The sequence below is a fragment of the Megalobrama amblycephala genome, linkage group LG7 (assembly GCF_018812025.1).
Source record: "Megalobrama amblycephala isolate DHTTF-2021 linkage group LG7, ASM1881202v1, whole genome shotgun sequence".
Taxonomy (NCBI): domain Eukaryota; kingdom Metazoa; phylum Chordata; class Actinopteri; order Cypriniformes; family Xenocyprididae; genus Megalobrama; species Megalobrama amblycephala.
In genome coordinates this window covers 6470677-6491955 of record NC_063050.1, presented here as the reverse complement: position 1 = coordinate 6491955, position 21279 = coordinate 6470677, and the positions used below count along the sequence as shown (strand labels likewise).

General features: G+C 37.8%; 2 protein-coding genes across 2 annotated transcripts in view; both read right to left on the bottom strand.

The window, feature by feature from the left end:
• Positions 1-17347, bottom strand: part of LOC125271613 (B-cell receptor CD22-like) — a 55182-nt gene extending 37835 nt beyond the window's left edge. The window contains exon 1 of the mRNA XM_048195728.1: positions 17059-17347. The gene's annotated coding sequence lies outside the window, so the exon portion shown is untranslated. The remainder of the gene's footprint in view (positions 1-17058) is intronic.
• LOC125271614 (B-cell receptor CD22-like) lies at positions 5786-9141 on the bottom strand. The gene is made up of 9 exons (XM_048195730.1): positions 9075-9141; positions 8325-8666; positions 7978-8226; positions 7666-7908; positions 7480-7582; positions 7259-7292; positions 6525-6602; positions 6375-6452; positions 5786-6228 (listed from the first exon to the last, which is right to left on the bottom strand). The coding sequence occupies exons 1-9, from the start codon at positions 9124-9126 to the stop codon at positions 6205-6207; spliced, it is 1203 nt and encodes a 400-aa protein (XP_048051687.1). The 5' UTR covers positions 9127-9141; the 3' UTR covers positions 5786-6204.
• Positions 17348-21279: the final 3932 nt, after the last annotated feature.

Genomic DNA, 21279 nt, shown 5'->3' with positions numbered 1-21279 from the left:
CCCCCATGTCATCCAAGATGTCCATGTCTTTCTTTCTTCAGTCGAAAAGAAATTAAGGTTTTTGATAAAAACATTCCAGGATTATTCTCCTTATAGTGGACTTCAATGGAGCCCAAACGGTTGAAGGTCAAAATTACAGTTTACAGTGATCCCAGACAAGAAATAAGGGTCTTATCTAGAGAATCCATCACTCATTTTCTAAAAAAAAAAAAAAAAAAAAAAAAAAAAAATGATATATGTTTTAAACATAAATGCTCATCTTGAACTAGCTCTCTTCTTCTTCTTCTTCTTCTTCTTCTTCTTCTCTATTAGAATTCCAGCAGTGTAGACACTGCTTAGTGTATTACTGCCCTCATCAGGTCAAAGTTTGAATTAAATTGTCATGTACAATATGCTAGTGCAAGTATATAACAGTTAGTTCAGACTTTGACCTGTGGAGGGCAGTAATACACTTAGCAGTGTCTACACTGCCGGAATTCAAATAGAGAAGAAGAAGAAGAAGAAGAAGAAGAGAGCTAGTTCAAGATGAGCATTTATTGTTAATATATATATATATATATATATATATATATATATATGTATATGTTTTTTTTTTTGTTTTTTTTTTTTTTTTAGAAAATGAGCAATGGTTTCACTAGATAAGACTCTTATTTCTCGTCTGGGATTGTGTAGAACGCTTTGAAGCTGCACTGAAACTGTAATTTTGACCTTCAACCATTTGGGCTCCACTGAAGTCCACTATAAGGAGAAAAATCCTGAAATGTTTTCATCAAAAGCCTTCATTTCTTTTCGACTGAAGAAAGAAAGACATGAACATCTTGGATGACATGGGGGTGAGTAAATTATCAGGAAAATTTTATTTGAAAGTGAACTAATCCTTTAAGTGTTATTAACATAAAATTGTTATCAAAAAAAATAAAAAAATACAAAGTATGATATTTACAGCATATTTACAGATGTACTGTGTCATTGACTTGTGGAATCATTGTTTTCCTTAATGTAACACATCTGCTCACAATGGATGTTGATCTTCTGTCTCTCTCTGTTCAGTCTCACATGTCTCACTGTGGGTTTCCTGAGTAAGTCTGTTTAATCTTAATCTTAATGCTGTTAATGCTAACAATGTCATGCTATATTTGCAAATCAAATATGATGTAAAGAATAATAAACTCCCTGATTGTAAGACTTTAACATCTTTGGACAATAAACAAAACAGAAAGTATTTTGTATGTATTTCGCTCAGGGGTTTTATTTCCTGTCTTCATCAAGGCCTCAGACAAACTGAGGTGACAAACTATTTTAAACGTGTGAAAGAATCAACATGAGCAACAATGGAAACTTCAGACTAAAGTTTCTCACGATTCAACAGACTGTACTGAACAAACCAAACATCTGTTTAACACTAAATTTAGGATTATGAAGATATATTCTTGCAATGAATTGCGAGTGTAACAAATATAAATCACTCTGTTTTTCACAATAGGCTACTAATGGTATACAGCAAAACCTCCAGTGTTAAATTAACTCTCATCAGAGTATATGTGAGACCACACTCAAGAGTGTTAAAATATGAGTGTTAAATGAACACTGAAGCGGTGTTGAAGTTAAAGAGATAATTAAGTGATAAAATGAGTGATGATTGACCATTATTGAAGATACTGATATTAAAAAGCAGAATCACCAAAGGAGAAAATCACAATTTTTAACTGAGTTATAATAATGATTATGTGAAAACATAACCAACACCACATTTTACTTTTGTTCGTCTGGCTGTTATAACTCAGTTACAGCAGCCAAACAAAAAGTCAAGGGTCAAGAGCTCAACTAAAGCAAAGACCGATCTCCATGATGGTGACTTAAAGATTGTGATTTTCTCCTTTGGTGATTCTGCTTGTTAATATCAGTATCTTCAATAATGATCAATCATCACTAGGGGTGTGACGAGATTTCTCGTCGAGGCGAAAAGTAGTCTCGTGATGTTGTTGCCATGACAGAGTGTTAGGATGATTATGAAAGAATATGCCACCGCTTCGTTTACATTACGCCTCCACTGTCGTTTTGCTTTGTATTTAAATAAAAAAAACATTTAATCCAGTTGGATAACGGTCGCTGGCGCTCCATATTTACAGAGTTACGCGCGATCGCTAAAAGTGAAAGTAAACGCGAGCGCGCATTCAAACGCGATTTCAATACCCGCATTTTAAAAGCGGCGCCCTGATGCATGCAAATATCTCTCAATATGAAAGCTATTTTAGGCTGGACAGCGTAGTTGTATCCATTTCTTAGCTCTGTATCAAAGAAAAATTTGGTCTTATTTGCACTTTGGTTACACTTATTGTAAAGTGTTACCATAAAAATGAATAACAGTTTTCTCTTAATCTTATTAAGCACAAACAGTAAGGTTTCATTTGTTAACATTAGTTAATGCACTGTGAACTATCATTAACTAACAATGAATGACTATTTTTATTAACTAACATAAACAAAGATTAATAAATACTGTAGCAAATATATTGCTCATTGTTAGTTGATGTTGGTTAATACATTAATGTTAATAAATGAGACCTTATTGTAAAGTGTTACCATTTTTATTTATACGTTTTTTATTTCTATGATCAGTTTGTGGAAAGGAGTTCAGTTAGGAGGTCAAAAGTTGTAGAAGCTCATAAATCATGTACAGTAATGTCTGAAGAGACTGAAATCATATAGAAGAGAAGTCAGTCAGTTGAGTTAGTGGCAAACTTTTACAGTGCTTGAGTATTGTTGTCTTTTACTGCAGATGATAATTCATACTCAGAAAGTAGAACTGAAATGACATTCATTACAAGATGATTAGTTAAAACATTTCAAATACACCTGCAGAATATTTTTCTAGTCATGTATTTCTCCATTGAGGATTTCTTAAAAATAGTGTGTAAAAATCGTCCTGTCTCGTGAACTCAATCTCGAGTCTCGTCTCGTCTCGTGAGATACCTGTCTCGTCACACCCCTAATCATCACTCAATTAATCACTTAATTATCTCATTAACTTCAACACTGCTTCAGTGTTCATTTAACACTCTTATTTTAACACTCTTGAGTATGGTCTCACATATACTCTGATGAGAGTTAATTTAACACTGAAGGTTTTGTTGTGTAATGTGTGATAATCTTGTGATCTCTGTCAAGAGGGAACTAGTTGGGATTAATCTGAGTATAATCAGAGTAGATATCGTCCTTACTGAAGGAGACTGTAGCGTCACTGAGAGACTCTTCATGCTTCTGGAAACTGACAGACGCGTACAGGAGCTCATCAGAGGGGATTGTGGGTAGTTCATCAGGACAGTTAATTTGAGCTGATCCAGGATCTGTGAGAGAATCACGTCTGCTTTCTGCACATGATGACCGAACATGGAGAAAACAGAGAGGAAAAGTACATTAAAATGACAAAACACTATGCACACAAATATTCACACTGGAACTCACCATTATATTTCCTTCTTTCTTTCTCTTGTCTGAAGTCGAGGTTCTTCCTACATTCCCAAAACAAAATGTATGTGGTTTTGTGCTGGTATGAAAACAGCCGTTCATCACAAACACTGTGGGAGAAAATAACAGCATACTGCCAACACAGACAACCCTATCTGCACAGCATTATTTCTCAGACGTCCTGTGAGCTACAGTGCACAGCATAAATTAGTAATATTTTTATCCATTTCTCAGTGAAAATGAGACAGATTTGCTGAACTTTTACAGAATAGTTTTGATTAAACATTTATTTAGTGTGGTCACCTAACAGTTTTAGGATATGAAAAATAATTTCAAATGAGGTTTTGCAAAATTATTACACCCTACAACAAATTCAAGAAGTAGAAAGTACAGATATTTGTGTAAAAATTTAAGGAGTGAAAGTAAAAAGTTGTCTGAAACATAAATAGTGAAGTACTGATACCAGAAAAATCCACTTAAACTGAATTTGTATAAATATATCATTGTATAGGATCCCATAGAAAGTATTAATTTAAAAGTGAGATGGATGTTTTTCGGGGGGTACTCATTTATGCTGTGCACTGTACTTGTAAGAGTCACTTGTTCCTGAATCTGACTTTACTAGCTGCACAGTTTGTTCTTGATTTACTAAAATGAATTGGTTCATAAGAGTCATCTGTTTATGAATCAGACAACACTGTGTAGACTGCATGTGTTTGCCATTTATCTCATCACACTGAAGCAACACAACTGAAAATCAGTACAAGATATGCTGCTAACATTGATATTTTATTCAACTATGGAGTGGAAATTTCTTTTCTTGCCCCTCCCATCACTAGACCCAGCCCTATTTGCCCCATAAAAGATGCAAATAAAAGAAACTGTCTTACATTTGTTGATGTTTAAATTCAATTTAGTGAAGATGTGAGATTCTCCTGCTTCTTCATGTTTTACTACTGGAGCCACTGCAAACACACAAACACAGACATTTAACACACATGATCCTGAACAGACTGTATTTACTACAATGAAATCATCTGAATTCACTCACTGATGAGGTTGAGCTGAATTTTGGTGTTCAGGGAGATGAAAGTCAAATGTGTGTCTCTGGTTTCTGCTCCACACCAGTAAACTCCAGCATCATTGATCATCTGCTTCCCTTCATCTCTGGTTTGGTCATAAAATCATCTGCATGAACAATGGCTGTATGCAATTATCAAATATTAGTTTCATTTCTCCAGATTCACTCTCTCTCTCTATGAACATACAGGAAGTGTAAATCTGTACCATTTACATTTCATCATTTCAGAAAATAAGGAAATTATGTTCTTTATCAACTACCATACAACACAACTACATAAAACTAATTTTAATGAAACCAATAAATGTAAAGTTTAGTCATTGAAATTACAATATAGAACATGAACTTATATCTGCCACTAGATGGAGCCAGAGCTTTCAATAACACAACTGGTCATGTGTTTACTGTAGGAGCTACAAATCTATAGGTGTGAGTGTGAATCTGAAGATATGTGAGTGTGTCATCCTGTGATGGACCGACATCTGCCCAGTGTGTTTCCTGTCTACAACCTGAGACGCTGGGAAAGACTCCGGCCTCCCCACGACCCGACAGGATAAATGTATGGGATGTGTGGATGGATGTACAATACTGTGAGGGTTCTAGTCCTCCCTCTCTCTGACACTCTTATTTCCCCACCAATGTGTCCCTGATCCATGTTTCCAAAGAAAATCATTCGGAAGCCATCCAGATTTACTAAAAGATTACTTTAATAAAAAAAACTACTACTGTAATAGAGACTTAAAATTGGACACTGTTCAGCTGAAATTACAATTAGCTGTATTTGAAATAGTCATTATTTAATTTCACTGTAAATATTCTGCTAAGATTTTATATTTCAATATAATTCCTGCAGAAATTAAATGTGCTTTTATCAGTGTTGAAAGCAGTGTGTTAGCATTCAAAAAATCTGCTGCAAATATTGCAGATGGTGAAGTATGAATGACAAAAGTGTTCATGAATGCATTTTGTGTGAAAAATGATTCACAGTCACTTATTTATGACCCAATAGAGAGAGAAAAAATCAAAACAGACTAAGTTTATTTTCTATATTCAACTGTTTATGATTCAGTGTAATGAGGAAATTAATGTGACTGTGTAAAGAAAGTGATGCAGAAACCCATGTTGTGTAATTAATATAATTTTAATATAGATATTTTTAATGGAATCAATACTAAATAAGTAGCTTGTGAGCATCGATACATCAATGCTGCAGCCCATAAGGTTTGTACAAGCACATATTACAAATAAAACTGAACATTTAAAGGGAACACAAGAGTCAGAATAGCAGAAGCTGATAATATTGAGCACTTTAAGAGCAAAAAAACAACATATTCCTTTATGAATGCACACAATTATGATTTTGTTCAGTAAATCAGGGTAAAATAATCAACTATGATTTAAAAGCAGGAAAATGTTATAAAATGAAAAGCATGGCTTGTTTGCTGAACATCACTTGTGTTTTGCTCTGCTGAATTAATTTTAACATTTATATTTACACAATAACAAGCTTTAACTTTCATTTAATTCCTCTGTTACATCATGTTTCTTCAACTATACAGAAATGAAACTCTTGTGTGACTCATCACTGATGATCCTGTCAATCACATGTGGCTCCGCCCACAGAGCTCAGGATTGGTTCCTTCATGCTCCGCCTCTTACTGCAGCATCTTCCTGTTGATCTGAACAAACAATAAGATGAAGAAAGACTGACTGAAGTTCATCAACAACATTATAAACCTTTCACAAGATCCACAAATCAATCACACTAGAGCTGAAGAGAGTTTGATGGATGATATTGAGAAGAGCTGCAGGTTCAGACACTCACTGATGGATTCTCATGTTTAGAAAAGCTCTGAGGATCAAGAGTCCTGCAGGAGTCTTCAGGAGCTCTGGGATGAACCGTCTGTGTGGAAGAGAGAGAGATCGGTCATGTGATCATCTGTGATGGATCATCTGACTGTGACGTCTCACTTACTGTGAGTGTGTCGTACAGGTCAGAGGTCGTGGACTTGAGCTCAAGAGCTGTATATGTGTCTTCATTGGCATCAGAGATCTACAGGAGAGACAGAAGGACACACATCACAAAATATCACAATAATAAACAACATTATCAGTGATATACTTAGAAATATACACATTTATGGCAACACTAAAAAACAATTCTGGAAAAAGATCCCTGACAGTGTTGAAAGTAAAGGGACGCCGTACGCTTTTCTTGTCTTCTTACAGCCTCTCATGTGTACAGAAGCGTTTGCTCGTCTGAGACGATTACTGAATAAATATTTTGTTCTATGTTGCATGAAAGCAAAAGCTATATATTGCTTTCTCTTAATTTGAGCATAGCTGATATTAGACCATGTTTTTGAGCACGTAAAAGATAAATGAATGATAAATGATTGAACATGAATGAAGTCATCTCTGATTGGTCATGTATCTTGTACAAAACCCTTAATGGCTTGAATCATCATACATTTGATAATAAATCATCAATAAGAACATAAACAGATTGGCTAAATTGACTAAAAACTTGCTAAGGCCATTCACAACTGTCCAATAAAATTAGGCTTGTTTCTTGATTTTTTTTATATTATCGTACAAACTGGTTACTGACTGGATTGTGACTTTGAGAAGGTTTGAATCCGTCGGTCTGTACAGTTACAGTCTGAAACACAGACAACAGCTGATGTGAATCATGTTGAGATGATTTACCTGTTTTTTAGTTTGACCATCCCTTCGTTTCCTCCTGTTATAATGACAGACATTAATATCATATGAACTCTATTAAATTAAGAGAAAATATGAATGTTGTTTTTAAAAATTACTAATAATTAAAAACACAACTGAGCAATTTCTTACATTAAATCAAAAGTGAATTTATTCAATACAAAACTGAACTTGTGAAATCACCGCAGTTTTTTTATTGAGCTCACATTATTAAAAAGATGATGAAGATGGTGATGATGATGATGATGAAGAATAATCCTCCAGATGTCGCTGCGATCACAATCACATTCCTACCAGCACCATGATGAACTGAAAGAGGAAGATCATCATGATTAACTCTCCAAACTGATGAATAATGTGAAGATACAGGAGTGTGTTAATAAAAGCTTCACCTGTGACAGTTACAGCATCTGATCTCTGAGATCCATGTTGATTGTGAGCCTGACAGTAGAAGCGTCCACTCTGTAGTGCACTGAAACTCTGTCCAGATCCAACAGCTGAGCTTTCATTCTCCTTAAACCAGCTGAAGTTCAGAGCAGGAGGGTTTGAATCACTGCTGCAGATCAGAGTCACTGAATCTCCTGACACTATTTCACCAGATGGACTGATGGACACTGAGACGCTCTTTGGAGGGTCTAAAAGAACAAAAACATAAAATCATCTTATTAATTTTTTTTAAAAACAACTAATGAATCTGTACTCACACATGACATTGAGCTGAACAGCAGGAGAGATGTGATTGTGTCCGTGTACAGCACAGCTATATCTGCCTGCATCCTCTCTTCTGACTGACTGCAGCAGGAGTTCATTGTTTCTGTCTCTTCTCTCAGTTAATGGCTGTGAGTTTCTGTACCAGATGAATGTTGCTCTGTCAGTCAGAGTGCAGCTGCTTTTACATGTCAGACGGACTGAATCTCCCTCTGTCACTCTCTCAGGAGACTCCACCTGAAGATCTGAACACAACACACACATTATATCTAGTGCTGCTGTCATACACTGATTATTATTCAACATAATGCACAGAAGAAGAGAGAAACCTCATGAAAGTCACCTGTGACAGAAAGAGTCACTCCTGGTTTACCAATCCATTTGTTTTTATCAGTGATGAATCTGAAATAGTACATGTCTGAATCCTTCAGTGTCACATGACTCAGTCTGATGGTGCAGTTCTGCTGTTTATCTCCCAGATACTGAAGCCTCTGACTGAATTCAGGGTCCTCAGACAGATCTGGAGACTCTACATCCTCCTTTACAGCACCTTTGGTCCAGAACACTTTCTTGATCTGAAGTCCAGTAGGGTATGTATAAGAGCAGCTCATTATCACTGATGAGTTCTTTAGTGCACAGATGTGTGAAGGACTGTAACTCACACCCCAACCAGCACTAGAAACCCCTGAAACACAACATTGACAAGAAAATAATGAAAATCATCATCAATGTAAACTTTCTTTTACAAAACTGGTGTTTATGTAAATGGAGAACTACACTTATCATGTGTAAAATCTACAGATAGACAGAAGGTGATGAAATACAGGAAACAGAAGAGAAAACGCTAAACATGAAAAACAGTCTGAACTAAATGTCAGAAGTTTCAGCAGTTGGCATTATGTCAGTAAAAACCTAAATAATACAATTTTATTTGGATGCAACAAAAATATTTTAACACATTTTAGTAGATATTTTACTGCTGATCTTTTTCCCCAGGGCTAACAGCAGGACTAACTGGACCAATTTAATTAGTCACAACCTCTGTTTCTAATATTGAGTTATTATCAGTCACACATTTACAGGAGAGACTCACCTGGAATCATGAGCAGAAACAGCAGAAGAAGAGGAGCCGGTCCCTGTGACATCACTGCAGGAAACTAAATCATTTACACAACAGTACAACACGTCATCTTTAGCTTCAAAAACACAATAACTACTTCAGTCTATTGTACTGTAAACACTGTAAAACACGATAAATCAACTTTAAAATCACGACTGTTAGCAGTTTTCCACTGTTGAAACTCATTTAAAGACACTGGACACATGAGCTCTGGATGTTCAGATGTTATTATTATTTCAAATGCTGTCACGGGGACGACCCAGCCAACACACCATGGTGGGGCCCAGATGGGTGTCACCTGGGCAGCCTAACTGGGGCCCAGCCGGTTTTGTCCACGGTTTCCATGGAGGCCCCACATGGGTTAGCCCAGATGAACTGAACACTGCTCAGTGTGCACACTACAGGCTGTTAAATGAAACACAGAAACATGCTGGAGTTAATGAGATAATTAGGTGATAACGAGCAGAATCACTGAAGGACAGAGAAACAACAAGAACTACGACTTCAGCCACAGCCTTCGATGAAATCAACTGAAGATAAAAGACATTAAATCTCTGAAGATCTGATTAAACAACTCCACAAACAGCATTACCAGCTTCACTTATTACTAACCAGACTGACTTTATTTCTGACATTCATCTACAAAAGTTGTTATTGAGAATTACCAGAGGTTTAGATGTTGATGATTTGTTGAAAATAAGTTTGGTTTGATGTTACCGTGATCGAGGTCAGCGCTTACTTCAGTTAGGCAGTTTGACTCTTAACTATAACTTTCAATGTTTTCTCTGGCTGATCTTGCTGTTTGTTATGGCAAGAAAAGCAAAAAACAATGTGTTTAGTTGTTGTCAGCTGTTCAATGATATGAACCTAATTGTCATCATGTTGTGGCTCTGTTCACTGATCTAATGGCTGAGCTGTATATGAAAAGAAAGTTATTAATTTTTTGCTGGATCTTCTCCAGAACAACTAAAAAAAAGTTATAAAAACCAGATCAGAATAATAAATCTGAAAAAAAAATACAATGTACATTAAATGGTTTAAAACAGCTGCAAGATATAGTCACACACAGACATCAAGAATCAGCGTATGAATCTCAACAATGGTGACATGCTTCATGCTGCAATGCATTCTGGGAGCCTCATACAAAACTCATCCATGGCTCCCAGAATGCATTGCAGCATGAAGCATGTCACCATTGTTGAGATTCATACGCTGATTCTTGATGTCTGTGTAAGTGAATCTTGCAGGAGGTTTGAAGTGTTTAGTGAACAATATATTTTTCAAATTTTCTGATTAAAACATTTTGATTGTTGTAATTCAAGAAAAGATTCAGCACAAAGTTAATCACATTTTGCTCATAAAAAGCTCAGTCATTAGATCAGTGAATTAAGCCACTAAATGATGACTATATTTTTATCATTTAGCAACCGACCACATTGTCTCTTGTTTTTCTTGCCATAACAAACAGCCATAGAAAAAAAATAAAAATTACAGTTAAGAGTCAAACTGCCTAACTGAAGTAAGCGCTGACCTCGATCACGGTGACATCAAACCAAACTTATTTTCAACAAATCATCAACATCTAAACCTCTGGTAATTCTCAATAACAACTTTTGTAGATGTGTGTCAGAAATAAAGTCAGTCTGGTTAGTAATAAGTGAAGCTGGTAATGCTGTTGGTGGAGATGTTTAATCAGATCTTCAGAGATTTAATGTCTTTTATCTTCAGTTGATTTCATCGAAGGCTGTGGCTGAAGTTGTAGTTCTTGTTTCTCTGTCTTTCGGTGATTCTGCTCATTATCACCTAATTATCTCATTAACTCCAGTATGTTTCTGTGTTACATTTCACAGCCTGTAGTGTGCACACTGAGCAGTGTTCAGTTCATCTGGGCTAACCCATGTGGGGCCTCCATGGAAACCGTGGACAAAACCGGCTGGGCCCCAGTTAGGCTGCCCAGGTGACACCCATCTGGGCCCCACCATGGTGTGTTGGCTGGGGAGGGGCTAAAAATGATAACAATGATATCCTATCTTCACGGCTACAGTCAATACAGTCATAAAGTAGGGTGACCAGACGTCCCCGTTTTCCGGGGACAGTCCCGGTTTTTGGTGCTCCGTCCCCGACTGGAGCTGTCCCCGGAAATGTCCCCGTTTTATATCTCGTTCAAAATAATCCGCGAATACATTGCAAAAAAGTCTGGCCAGCATACAGCATAGAGGTTTCTTAGTGTTGTTTAAATATATATTTTTTTCTAAACATATCTCTCTATTAAAATATGTTAAACAGTTCAATACCGCTTTTCTACAGTATCCATATACACCGGCAGCCAGGGGCGGACTGGCCATCGGGAGCACCGGGACATTTCCCGGTGGCCTGATGGTCATTCTGGCCTGCCGGCTGCCGCTGTGCTGTCGATCAGACTGACGTGCAATAGGCTGTATGCAACTGCGAATTAATTGACGCACTTATGAATCTACGAATCAGGCGATCGCGGAGTGAAAATGACACCACCACGTGACCCAACATCAGCGAAGCACTGCCTAATTGGCTATATCCAGAGGCAGGCTTTATCTTGAAAAATAGTGCAAAAAATGGAGCGTAAACGCAAAGGAGGAGCAGAGAGGGAACGCATAAAAAGGAGAAAAGCCCTGGCCACAGACGCAGCAAGTTGCTGCAAAATCCCAGCCATGTTCGCCGGTAAGGGAACAGGTCGGTCAGAATTACATTAATATTTACCAGGGGTGGGGAAAAAAATCGATCCGTTCGGTTCTCCACACTCGGTTCGGCACGCGCTCGGACCGCTGTTCAACTTAAATCCGACGAAGCATCTGTAATATGGTTTAATATAAATAACACGTAAAACAATCAGGGTTCAGTTAATATATGTTTCTGTTGATGGATGAACATTCTGGGTTCCCAGACATTACAACAACAGCGATGAAAAAAAAAATAAAACCGTGGACAAACCATTCACTCATGTTAAATACGAACACTGTATCAGTGCATTCTCTTAAAGTGACAGTCTTTATATTAATTGAACAGCAACAACGAAGAAATCACCCACTGCTCTTGATTAAAAAGCTTTTGTAACTTTAATAAAGAATAATCTTTAATGTATAGTCCAAAATGCAATGCTGTTTTACATTATTACTTTATTCAATTTCTGTACCTAAAAACTAATGCTAGACCTCCCTAAAAAAAAACTGAAGTCAGTTTATTTTATTTGTATCTTTAATCTATTATATTTAATTGTGCTGTTTTTTGTAGTTAGAATATTATAAATAATATGAGAAAATATATATATTTTTGAAAGTATAGTTTTTCCATAAATATAGCACATACAACGCTGTTGTAACAACGGTACCGAAACCGTGACTCTAAAACTATGAAACAAACCGAACCGTGAAAAAGTTGAACTGTTCCACCCCTAATATTTACTTAATCATTTGGCAGATGGACGCTTTCATCCAAAGCAACTTACAATAGATAAAATCTATTCTTTATATATATTTGTTTATTTATCCATTCATATTATGAATGGTAGTCTACCTGTTACATCAACTAACAGGGTTACCCTATAAGTTTAGCAGGCTGGTGGACACATGAATTTGGTGGTGGTGACTGCAGCAGCAGAGGTGGCCTGGGGTGGAGTCAAATTCCCGGCCTGATTTACTGTCCCAGTCCGCCACTGCCGGCAGCGCTTTCACGCACGCCGCAGTTGAACACAGACACGCCTCCTGTCACTCACTCAGAGTAGCGGCAGGCCTCGAGACTCTCTTTCGGTCCGGTTGAAGGGTTTTTGTTTTGATATAACAACTGATATGGCAACTTTAGCACATTTGTCAGCTAAACATTCATTCATTGTTTCCTATTAAGGACCCTGTGCCGCCGCCGCCGTTTCATAATGAACCGAAAATTTAAAACATAAATCGTCTCCAACGAACTAAAATCGAAACCGTGATATGACTTTGTGCAATTATAAAACAGCAAAATACAGTGATTAAGTATATATGTATATACAGTCTGTGCTGCATGTTTTAAAGAGAAGTGTGCACTTTGCTCACTTGATAAGCTGGCGATTTGGTGATCAAAATTAAAGCTCAAGAATTTATCTTAGAAATCGGCTACAAACTAGTATTTTAATTTATAGGTTGTGTAATGTAGCCTAACAAAAAAAAAAAAAAATTATATATATATATATATATATATATATATATATATATATATATATATATATATATATATATATATATTACAATAGCCGATATGGATATTATTGTCATATGAATAATTATATAGCTAGGCCTAAAACATTATTATATTATTATTTTATTGTAATCATTGTTTGGCATCCTAAAACACCTACAACGATGTAGACTGTATATCACAACTAAAAATATGTTTGAACCCTCTTTAATGTCCAGGTACAAGTCAATGCTGTTTCTTTGTTCAATTTGCACACTGTACACGGGTTGAAGCTCTTAATTTTGAGCTTCCAAAGTGCACCAGATTGATGCATTTAACCTTAAAATGTACAAAATTTTCTTCCGGGGGAGCATGCCCCCGGACCCCCCTACAGGAGGTATACAGAACATTTTACAAATTCCAGTGGGAAATAATAATGTAGCCAATTTAGCCTACATTGTATGAACTTTACTCAAGAATACTACATCAAAGCTCCTTTCGTATCAGTAAAGCTGTTAACAGAAAATGAAAATGTCATTGGACAAAAGTTGTAATTTTGTACAGTATAAACAGCTCAGGAAAATTAAAATATTCAATTCAATAATACATGTTGCAATTATTATGTTATTTATCTCATATTTTGTAATGTGATTTTTCAAAATAGTGTAATAGTTTAATAGTTTTTTGTAGTTAGGCCGACTGGCTAGTTATTTTGGTGAAATGCATTAAAACCAGACCAAAAATCCTATTAATAAAATTAAATAATAATATTTATTAATGTAAAATGTGAAACCCACAACAATAAAAAAAATCAAAAATGTACTGTCCCCGTTTTTTAATTAATAGATAATAACAAATGAGATTTTGGTGGTATTTTGACTACTCACATAGGAAATGTCCCCGGTTTCCATTTCAGAAATCTGGTCACCTTATCATAAAGTCACATTTTTATTGGCATGATCTGGCATTTAAAGTATTTACAAAATATAGCTAACATAGGCCTACAGAAAGGTAAAGAGATATGGGTGAAGGAGAAAATAAAGCAAATAGGTAGTGCTGTAGTACTCGAGTCCGGACTTGGACTCGAGTCCGGACTCGAGACGTTTTTCTGTTGTCTCGGACTCGTCTTGGACTCGGTGATATTTGCACTCGGACTTGTCTCGGACTTGGTCATTGGTCTCGCCACAAGTCCTAATTGGTCTCGACCGAGTCCAGTTTTTCAGTCTCACTTCTTACCGATTCCGAGCCGATCTTTTTTGTTACCAGCGGCACAGGCAGTAACGTCAGCTGCGCATTCTCGCTCTCTTCTCTCATGGTGAAGTGACACACACTCGCGCGGGCGCCTCCTCTCTCTCACTCGTCTCATTCGCTCCGGTTCCTGCAGGTTTCGTGCTCACACCGAAAGCGCACGCACCACTGATCACGCGAATAAGCCACGCTTACTGTGTGTTCACACCGCCGGCGGCGAGAGCGTCAAAGTGACGCTAGTCATTCATTTTCAATGAGAGCCGGCGGCGAGCTCCGGCGAGAGCGGCGCGGCGCGTCTTGGACGGTGAGAGCGGCGAGGAGAGTTGAAATCAGGTTAACTTTATGGTAATGAGCTACGACGCGGTTCGGCGGCAACCAATTAGAATGTAGAGGTCCTCGCTTGAGAGGCTTCCGATTGGTTGACGTGACTTGTCATTTACTTTGGCTCTGCTTTGACCCTCCCGTCGGCGGCGGTTTGAACAAACAGCACAGCGTTGTTGGCAGGGCGGCCAAGGCGAATGTTGACGCTCTCGCCGCCGGCGGTGTGAACGCACGGTTAGTCTCAAACAGAGACAGAAGTCAAACAGAGTCACAATTACCAAAATGAGTGGCTTAATGCACTTAAAATATTAAATACATACAAAATTATGTCAAAATGCTCGTCTTGGCAATTATTCAGATAAACACAGTCAGTTTTGGATCATTAAATAGCTAAGAGAATGCAACTCTTAAAGGGACAGCAGTCCAATATTCCTGCTGCTGTCTGACATGTTATTTAAAGAACAAAAGACAAAGAAAATCACTTTCTGCTCTTGACTGAATACGTTTTTAACTTTAATGGTAAGAATAAGTCTGTATTTAATATTTACAATAAAAAATACAGAAATTAAGGTAACCAACGTGGATGTGTTATTTTACATTTGATTACTTTAATTTCTGTAGTATTTCTTATCTAAATAAAAACCTACTTAACCTGAAAAACTTAGTTTCATTGCTCTCTATTCTATTGCATTTATTTGCTGTTTGGAATTTTTTTATTTGTTCTTATTTTATTACTGAGTTTTACTTTTTTATGAAAATAAAACTTTGTGTTGAAGAAAGGTAGATTTTTGTTTGTATATGCTGTCAATTATAGTTCTTAGAAAGAAAATCAGAATCGGCAAAAATAGGTATCGGCAGATCACACTATCCAAAAATCGGAAATCGGAATCAGCCAAGAAAATTGAAATCAGCGCATGTCTAGTTCAAACAAAAGCCACAGCAGAACTGCGATTCATATCGATGTTTTGTGAACAAATCTGTGGCTGTGTAAAAACCATGAGAGTCAATGATTCAATTACCCTTTCAAAAATACATCCACTTGTGTCGTTACTGAATGAATGAATGAATGAATTGAATGACTCGATGACTCACTCATTAAGACAGTGACTTACCGCCACCTACTGGCAGTTTTAGTTCAATTTAAAAGTATCACACATTATAACATCATTGCTTATTTTTCTTTTGGACATTTTTAATTTAAAACATTGATTTATTTTATAAAGGTATTTATAGAGGTAAAAAAAAGCACTGTAATGCACAATCAGTTTAAAGGGGAAAATATTGTCCCTTAATGGAAAAGGTGTGATTGCAGCAGTCTAAGTGGAAGAGAAGGGGTATGCAGAAGAATGTTAAATGCCTCAGGGTGTACGCGACTGTAAAATGTTTGGTTTACAACCACAGTTGTAGAGAATTTAAAAACGTAATAATGCAAAAAATAATAATGCAAAATTATTATTTTAGAATCTAAGATATGCTGTCTCTCACATCACATAAATTATCAATAGTTATGTACGAAGGTCTTGAAGAGGATTCTTTTTTTTCTGTCTCTGTCTTGACTGTCTCATTTGGACTCGGACTTGACTTGGACTCGAACCTTTTGGACTTGGACTTGACTTGGACTTGAACCTCTTTGGACTCGGTCTTGACTTGGACTCGAACCTTTTGGACTTGGACTTGACTTGGACTCGACAAAGGTGGACTTGACTACAGCCCTACAAATAGGGCTACATAACATTGAATAAAAAATGTAACCAATAAAATTAAAAATAAATATAAATATAAATATAAATATATGAAATAAAAATTAACAATCAGTGAATGGATTTAAAAGACTTGGATGTGATAAAAATATACACGGCATATTGATAAACTTCATTCGCATGCTGCTATACTGACATCGCACACACAATAGGCAATATAATCACTTCTTAATTCTGCGCTTTAATTAAAAATAAATATGATTTATTTTCCATTTCTATCCATATCTGAAAGTTCCAGGTTGCTAAGCTTGGCCGTGGACACGAGACAAATATATCTTTCCCTCACCATATGATCTCGAGGCCACGACTTCACATCACGTTCCCACAAATGAACATGTTGTGGGCACGACAAAACTAACATGTCCCCTCCCGGTCACCGTACTTCTGTGAATGGAGATTCATTATTTATTCAATATTCATCACTGAACAAGTGTAACTCTTACCGTGTTGTAGTTTCAGACACAGCAAACAGACTCCAGGAGAGTGAACCGCAAATGTGAGCTGAAAACTTTCTTCTACTGTTTTTGCAATTTTTTTTAAAGTCTATTGTAGTGACCTGACCCAAGCTGAGACAGGAACAACCCAAATGAAACTACTTGCAAAAAATAAAAAAGTAAAACATCTTTCAAGAAGGACGATTAAACAATTTATAAAAGCATGACTGCAGATCTTGTATAATAATATTCAAATGAAGCTCTCAGTGTGAAGAGAATCTTCCTGTCACCATGATCAGCATTCATGAGGTTTCTGAATAGTTAGTGTTTGAAGAGGCGTGTCTGCTGTAAGAGATGCACTGCTATGATTGGCTGAAATAAGTAGGGCTGCTCTTTATATATTTATAAAATGGACAAACTCACTGACACACCTCAGCCAAACTTCCTGTTTCAAAAGAAAATCAACATACCACAGAAAACTGGCCACAATCTTCAGAAGAAAATGAAAGACTCTTTATAACTAAATTACACTAAATGTAACTAAAATGAAACAGAGACTCACCGTGAATCATGAGCAGAAAGATCAGAGGAAGAGCAGGAGCCATTCTGACCAACATCAGCATCAAATATATCTATAATACAGCATAAATCATCACTCATATACTCATAAACAGTGTCTGTTCATCACTCTAAACAGCTCTTAGTGTTAGTAAGATCTTTGCTCATCTGAAGATTATTAATGCTCAACATCAGTGTGTGTAAATGAACTGATCATTAGATGTTCAGAAGATATTTCTCATGTCAGGAATCATGTGTTATATGAGCTTCATCTATAGAAATAATCATCAGTTTTTATTGAAGTATGAATGTGTTTGTCTTATCGTGTTGAATCTCATCAGATAACAGCAACCAAATGACTGACTGTTTTAACACAAGCACTTTAAACTGACAGACTGTGGTTAACACTGTTTTTACACACAGTTGCAGAAATATATGTTTCCTATGAGAACATCACTGAACTATAACCAAAGAAAAATAATGATGAAGTTAATATAAATATAGTTACTCATTATATTTAGAGAACAGGATTGTATAACCAGACGTTCTGCTGGATATTTCACACTTATTATGTTAGTTGATGTTTTTGCATTCAGAATGAGAAAACTCTTTTCCTCTTTTGTCTGTCGCCCCTACTGAACATGTTTGATTATTGTGTCATGTAATTCATGCTTCTCTACAGCAGTGGCATCCATTAAACCGGGCTCACACTACAGGAGATTCAGGCCGATTTATGCCCGATTTACCCCTCCCGAGAATATGAGAAAAAATCTCATCCATAACATTGGTCGGTTCTGATATCTGGTAATGTGAGACATTTAAAGATTTAAAGGTGCAGAACTTAAAGGTACAATATGTGATAATTTTGTCAGCTAGAGGTCACTAGAAGCCTATTAAAAACAAAGGCGTAGCTTGATGACGCCAAGTTTGAGTACAGAATCTTGGGATGTGGTCTCCACCTCAACGGACAGTGGAAAAGAATAGGTAGAGGACTCAGGAAGAAATCATATTCATGGATGTGATTATTAACGTTACTGTAGTATGAAGCAGAGCATGAGCTGAATGAGGCCGCTGGAGCGATTGAGCAACACACGCCTCACGAGCAGTGGGACTTTTATTATGACACAGTCGCTGGCGCTGCTTCCTCTTTTCCGGTCATGAGTATGAGGTGACGCAGCTCTGTTTATCATATTAGATACATTTGAGTGTGTTAAAATGATGTTATAACGTTACTCTGTGCGTTCGCTCAGTGGCTGCTGTGAGACACTGTTACACACTGCAGTAGTCACCTTTATTTATATAGCGCTTTTTACAATGCAGATTGTGTCGAAGCAGCTTTACATTGATAACTGGTGTATAATTCTGGCTGCACAGCAGCTCTTAAAGAAAATGGTGTCAATGCAGGCAGATCAAAGCACTGTTGAATATCAAATGTCAAGTGTCCCCAACTAAGCAAGCCAAAGGCGACAGCGGCAAGGAACCCAAACTCCAACAGGTGACATCAGGTGGCAAACAGGTGGCAAATAGGTGTTAAACTGGAGAGAAAAAAAACCTTGGGAGAAACCAGGATTAGTCAGGGGGCCAGTTCTCCTCTGATGAACAGTGCTTTGATACGATTCAGGTAGCTATCATAAATCCGATAGGATCGCAACATTCAAAGTATTTATTTCAGTTCCATCCAGTTGAGGATCGTATTCATCACGCCGGTATGGACGGTTTGTTGAGGAACTGTGGCACTGGCTGTCGTGTCGATGAGGCCTTCACAATGGATGATCTGGTCGACTCGATCTCTGCTGATACTTCAGGGCTGCGTTGTGGTCGTGTCAGGGCGCAGGTCCTCAATCTCACCTGGATATGGCCCGGATCCGGCTGACTACGGTAAACCTCGGGATAAGCAGAAAGACTAATATTAGCGTAGATGCGATTCTTCTTCTGATGTAACGAGTACGTCTGGTGTTATAGGAAGTGTTCCCAGTTCCGGCAGACCTAATTTATGCAGCCTAATAATCCTTTAACGGATTTGAAAATATAAATTGATAATGTGTTATGTGTATGCCAGGTTAAAGAGATGCATTTTTAGTCTAGATTTAAACTGACAGAGTGTGTCTGCTTCCCGAACAATGCTAGGAAGATTGCTATCAATCTCTGCTCTCATCTGCTGAAATCCATGCTGCTAAATTCATGCTTCAAACACAACCACACTTTTCAAAACATTCAACTCTCTCCTCTGTCCCCCTCCACCACCACCCACCTCAGCCCTAACTACTGATAATTTTGCTCATATTTTCACTGACAAAACATCTACCATCAGCAGTCAGTTCTCCGCTCCACACACACAGGAACTCAGACCAACCACACACACACCCACACACTTCCTCTCTTCATTCTCCCCCCTCACTGAGACAGAAGTATCCAAACTTCTCCTCTCCAGCCATCCCACCACCTGCCCTCTAGATCCCATCCCCTCACACCTTCTACAAGCCATCGCTCCTACACTTTTACCAGCAGTTACACACATTATCAACTCATCTCTCCACACTGGCACTTTCCCTAACACATTCAACCAGGCTTGGGTAACCCAACTGCTTAAGAAACCCACATTAAACACGTCTCTTGTAGACAGCTACAGACCTGTCTCTCTCCTACCATTCATAGCAAAAACACTTGAACGAGTTGTTTTCAACCAGGTGTCATCTTTCCTCTCACAGAGCAACCAATTGTATGTCAATCAGTCTGGTTTCAAGAGTGGCCACTCGACTGAGACTGCACTGCTGTCGGTCACTGAATCCCTGTGGATTGCAAAAGCTAATTCCAAATCATCAGTTCTCATTCTGCTCGATCTATCTGCTGCCTTTGACACGGTGAATCATCAGATCCTTCTGTTCACCCTCTCATCACTGGGCATCACAGGTACTCCACTTCTCTGGTTTGAATCCTATCTCACAGGAAGATCTTTCAGGGTTGCCTGGAGAGGGGAGGTATCCAAAGCTCATCAACAGGTGTTCCTCAGGGTTCAGTGCTTGGACCCCTCCTCTTATCCATTTACACTACATCACTTGGTCCCATCATTCAGGCACATGGTTTCTCCTACCATTGCTATGCTGATGACACACAACTCTTCCTTTCATTCCAACCAGATGATCCCACAGTAGCTGCACAAATCTCAAGCTGTCTGGTGGACATCTCGGCATGGATGAAAGAACATCATCTACAGCTCAACCTGGCTAAGACTGAGCTTCTCGTCTTCCCTGCCAATCCGACTCTAAATCATGATTTCAGCATCCAGCTAGGTACATCCTCAATTACCCCATCAAATTCGGCCAGAAATCTTGGAGTAATCCTTGATGATCAACTGACCTTCAAAGACCACATTGTGAAGACAGCATCAGGAAAATCAGGCCCTTCCTAACAGAACATGCAACACAACTTCTGGTCCAGGCCCTGGCCATTTCTAGGCTTGATTACTGCAATGCTCTTCTGGCTGGACTGCCATCATGCACAATCAAGCCTCTACAAATGATTCAGAACACTGCAGCACGTCTCCTCTTTAACGAGCCCAAAAGAGCCCACGTCACACCTCTCTTCATCTCTCTGCACTGGCTACCACTTGCTGCTCGCATCAAATCAAGGCGTTGATGCTTGCTTACAGATCTACCACAGGCTCAGCACCCT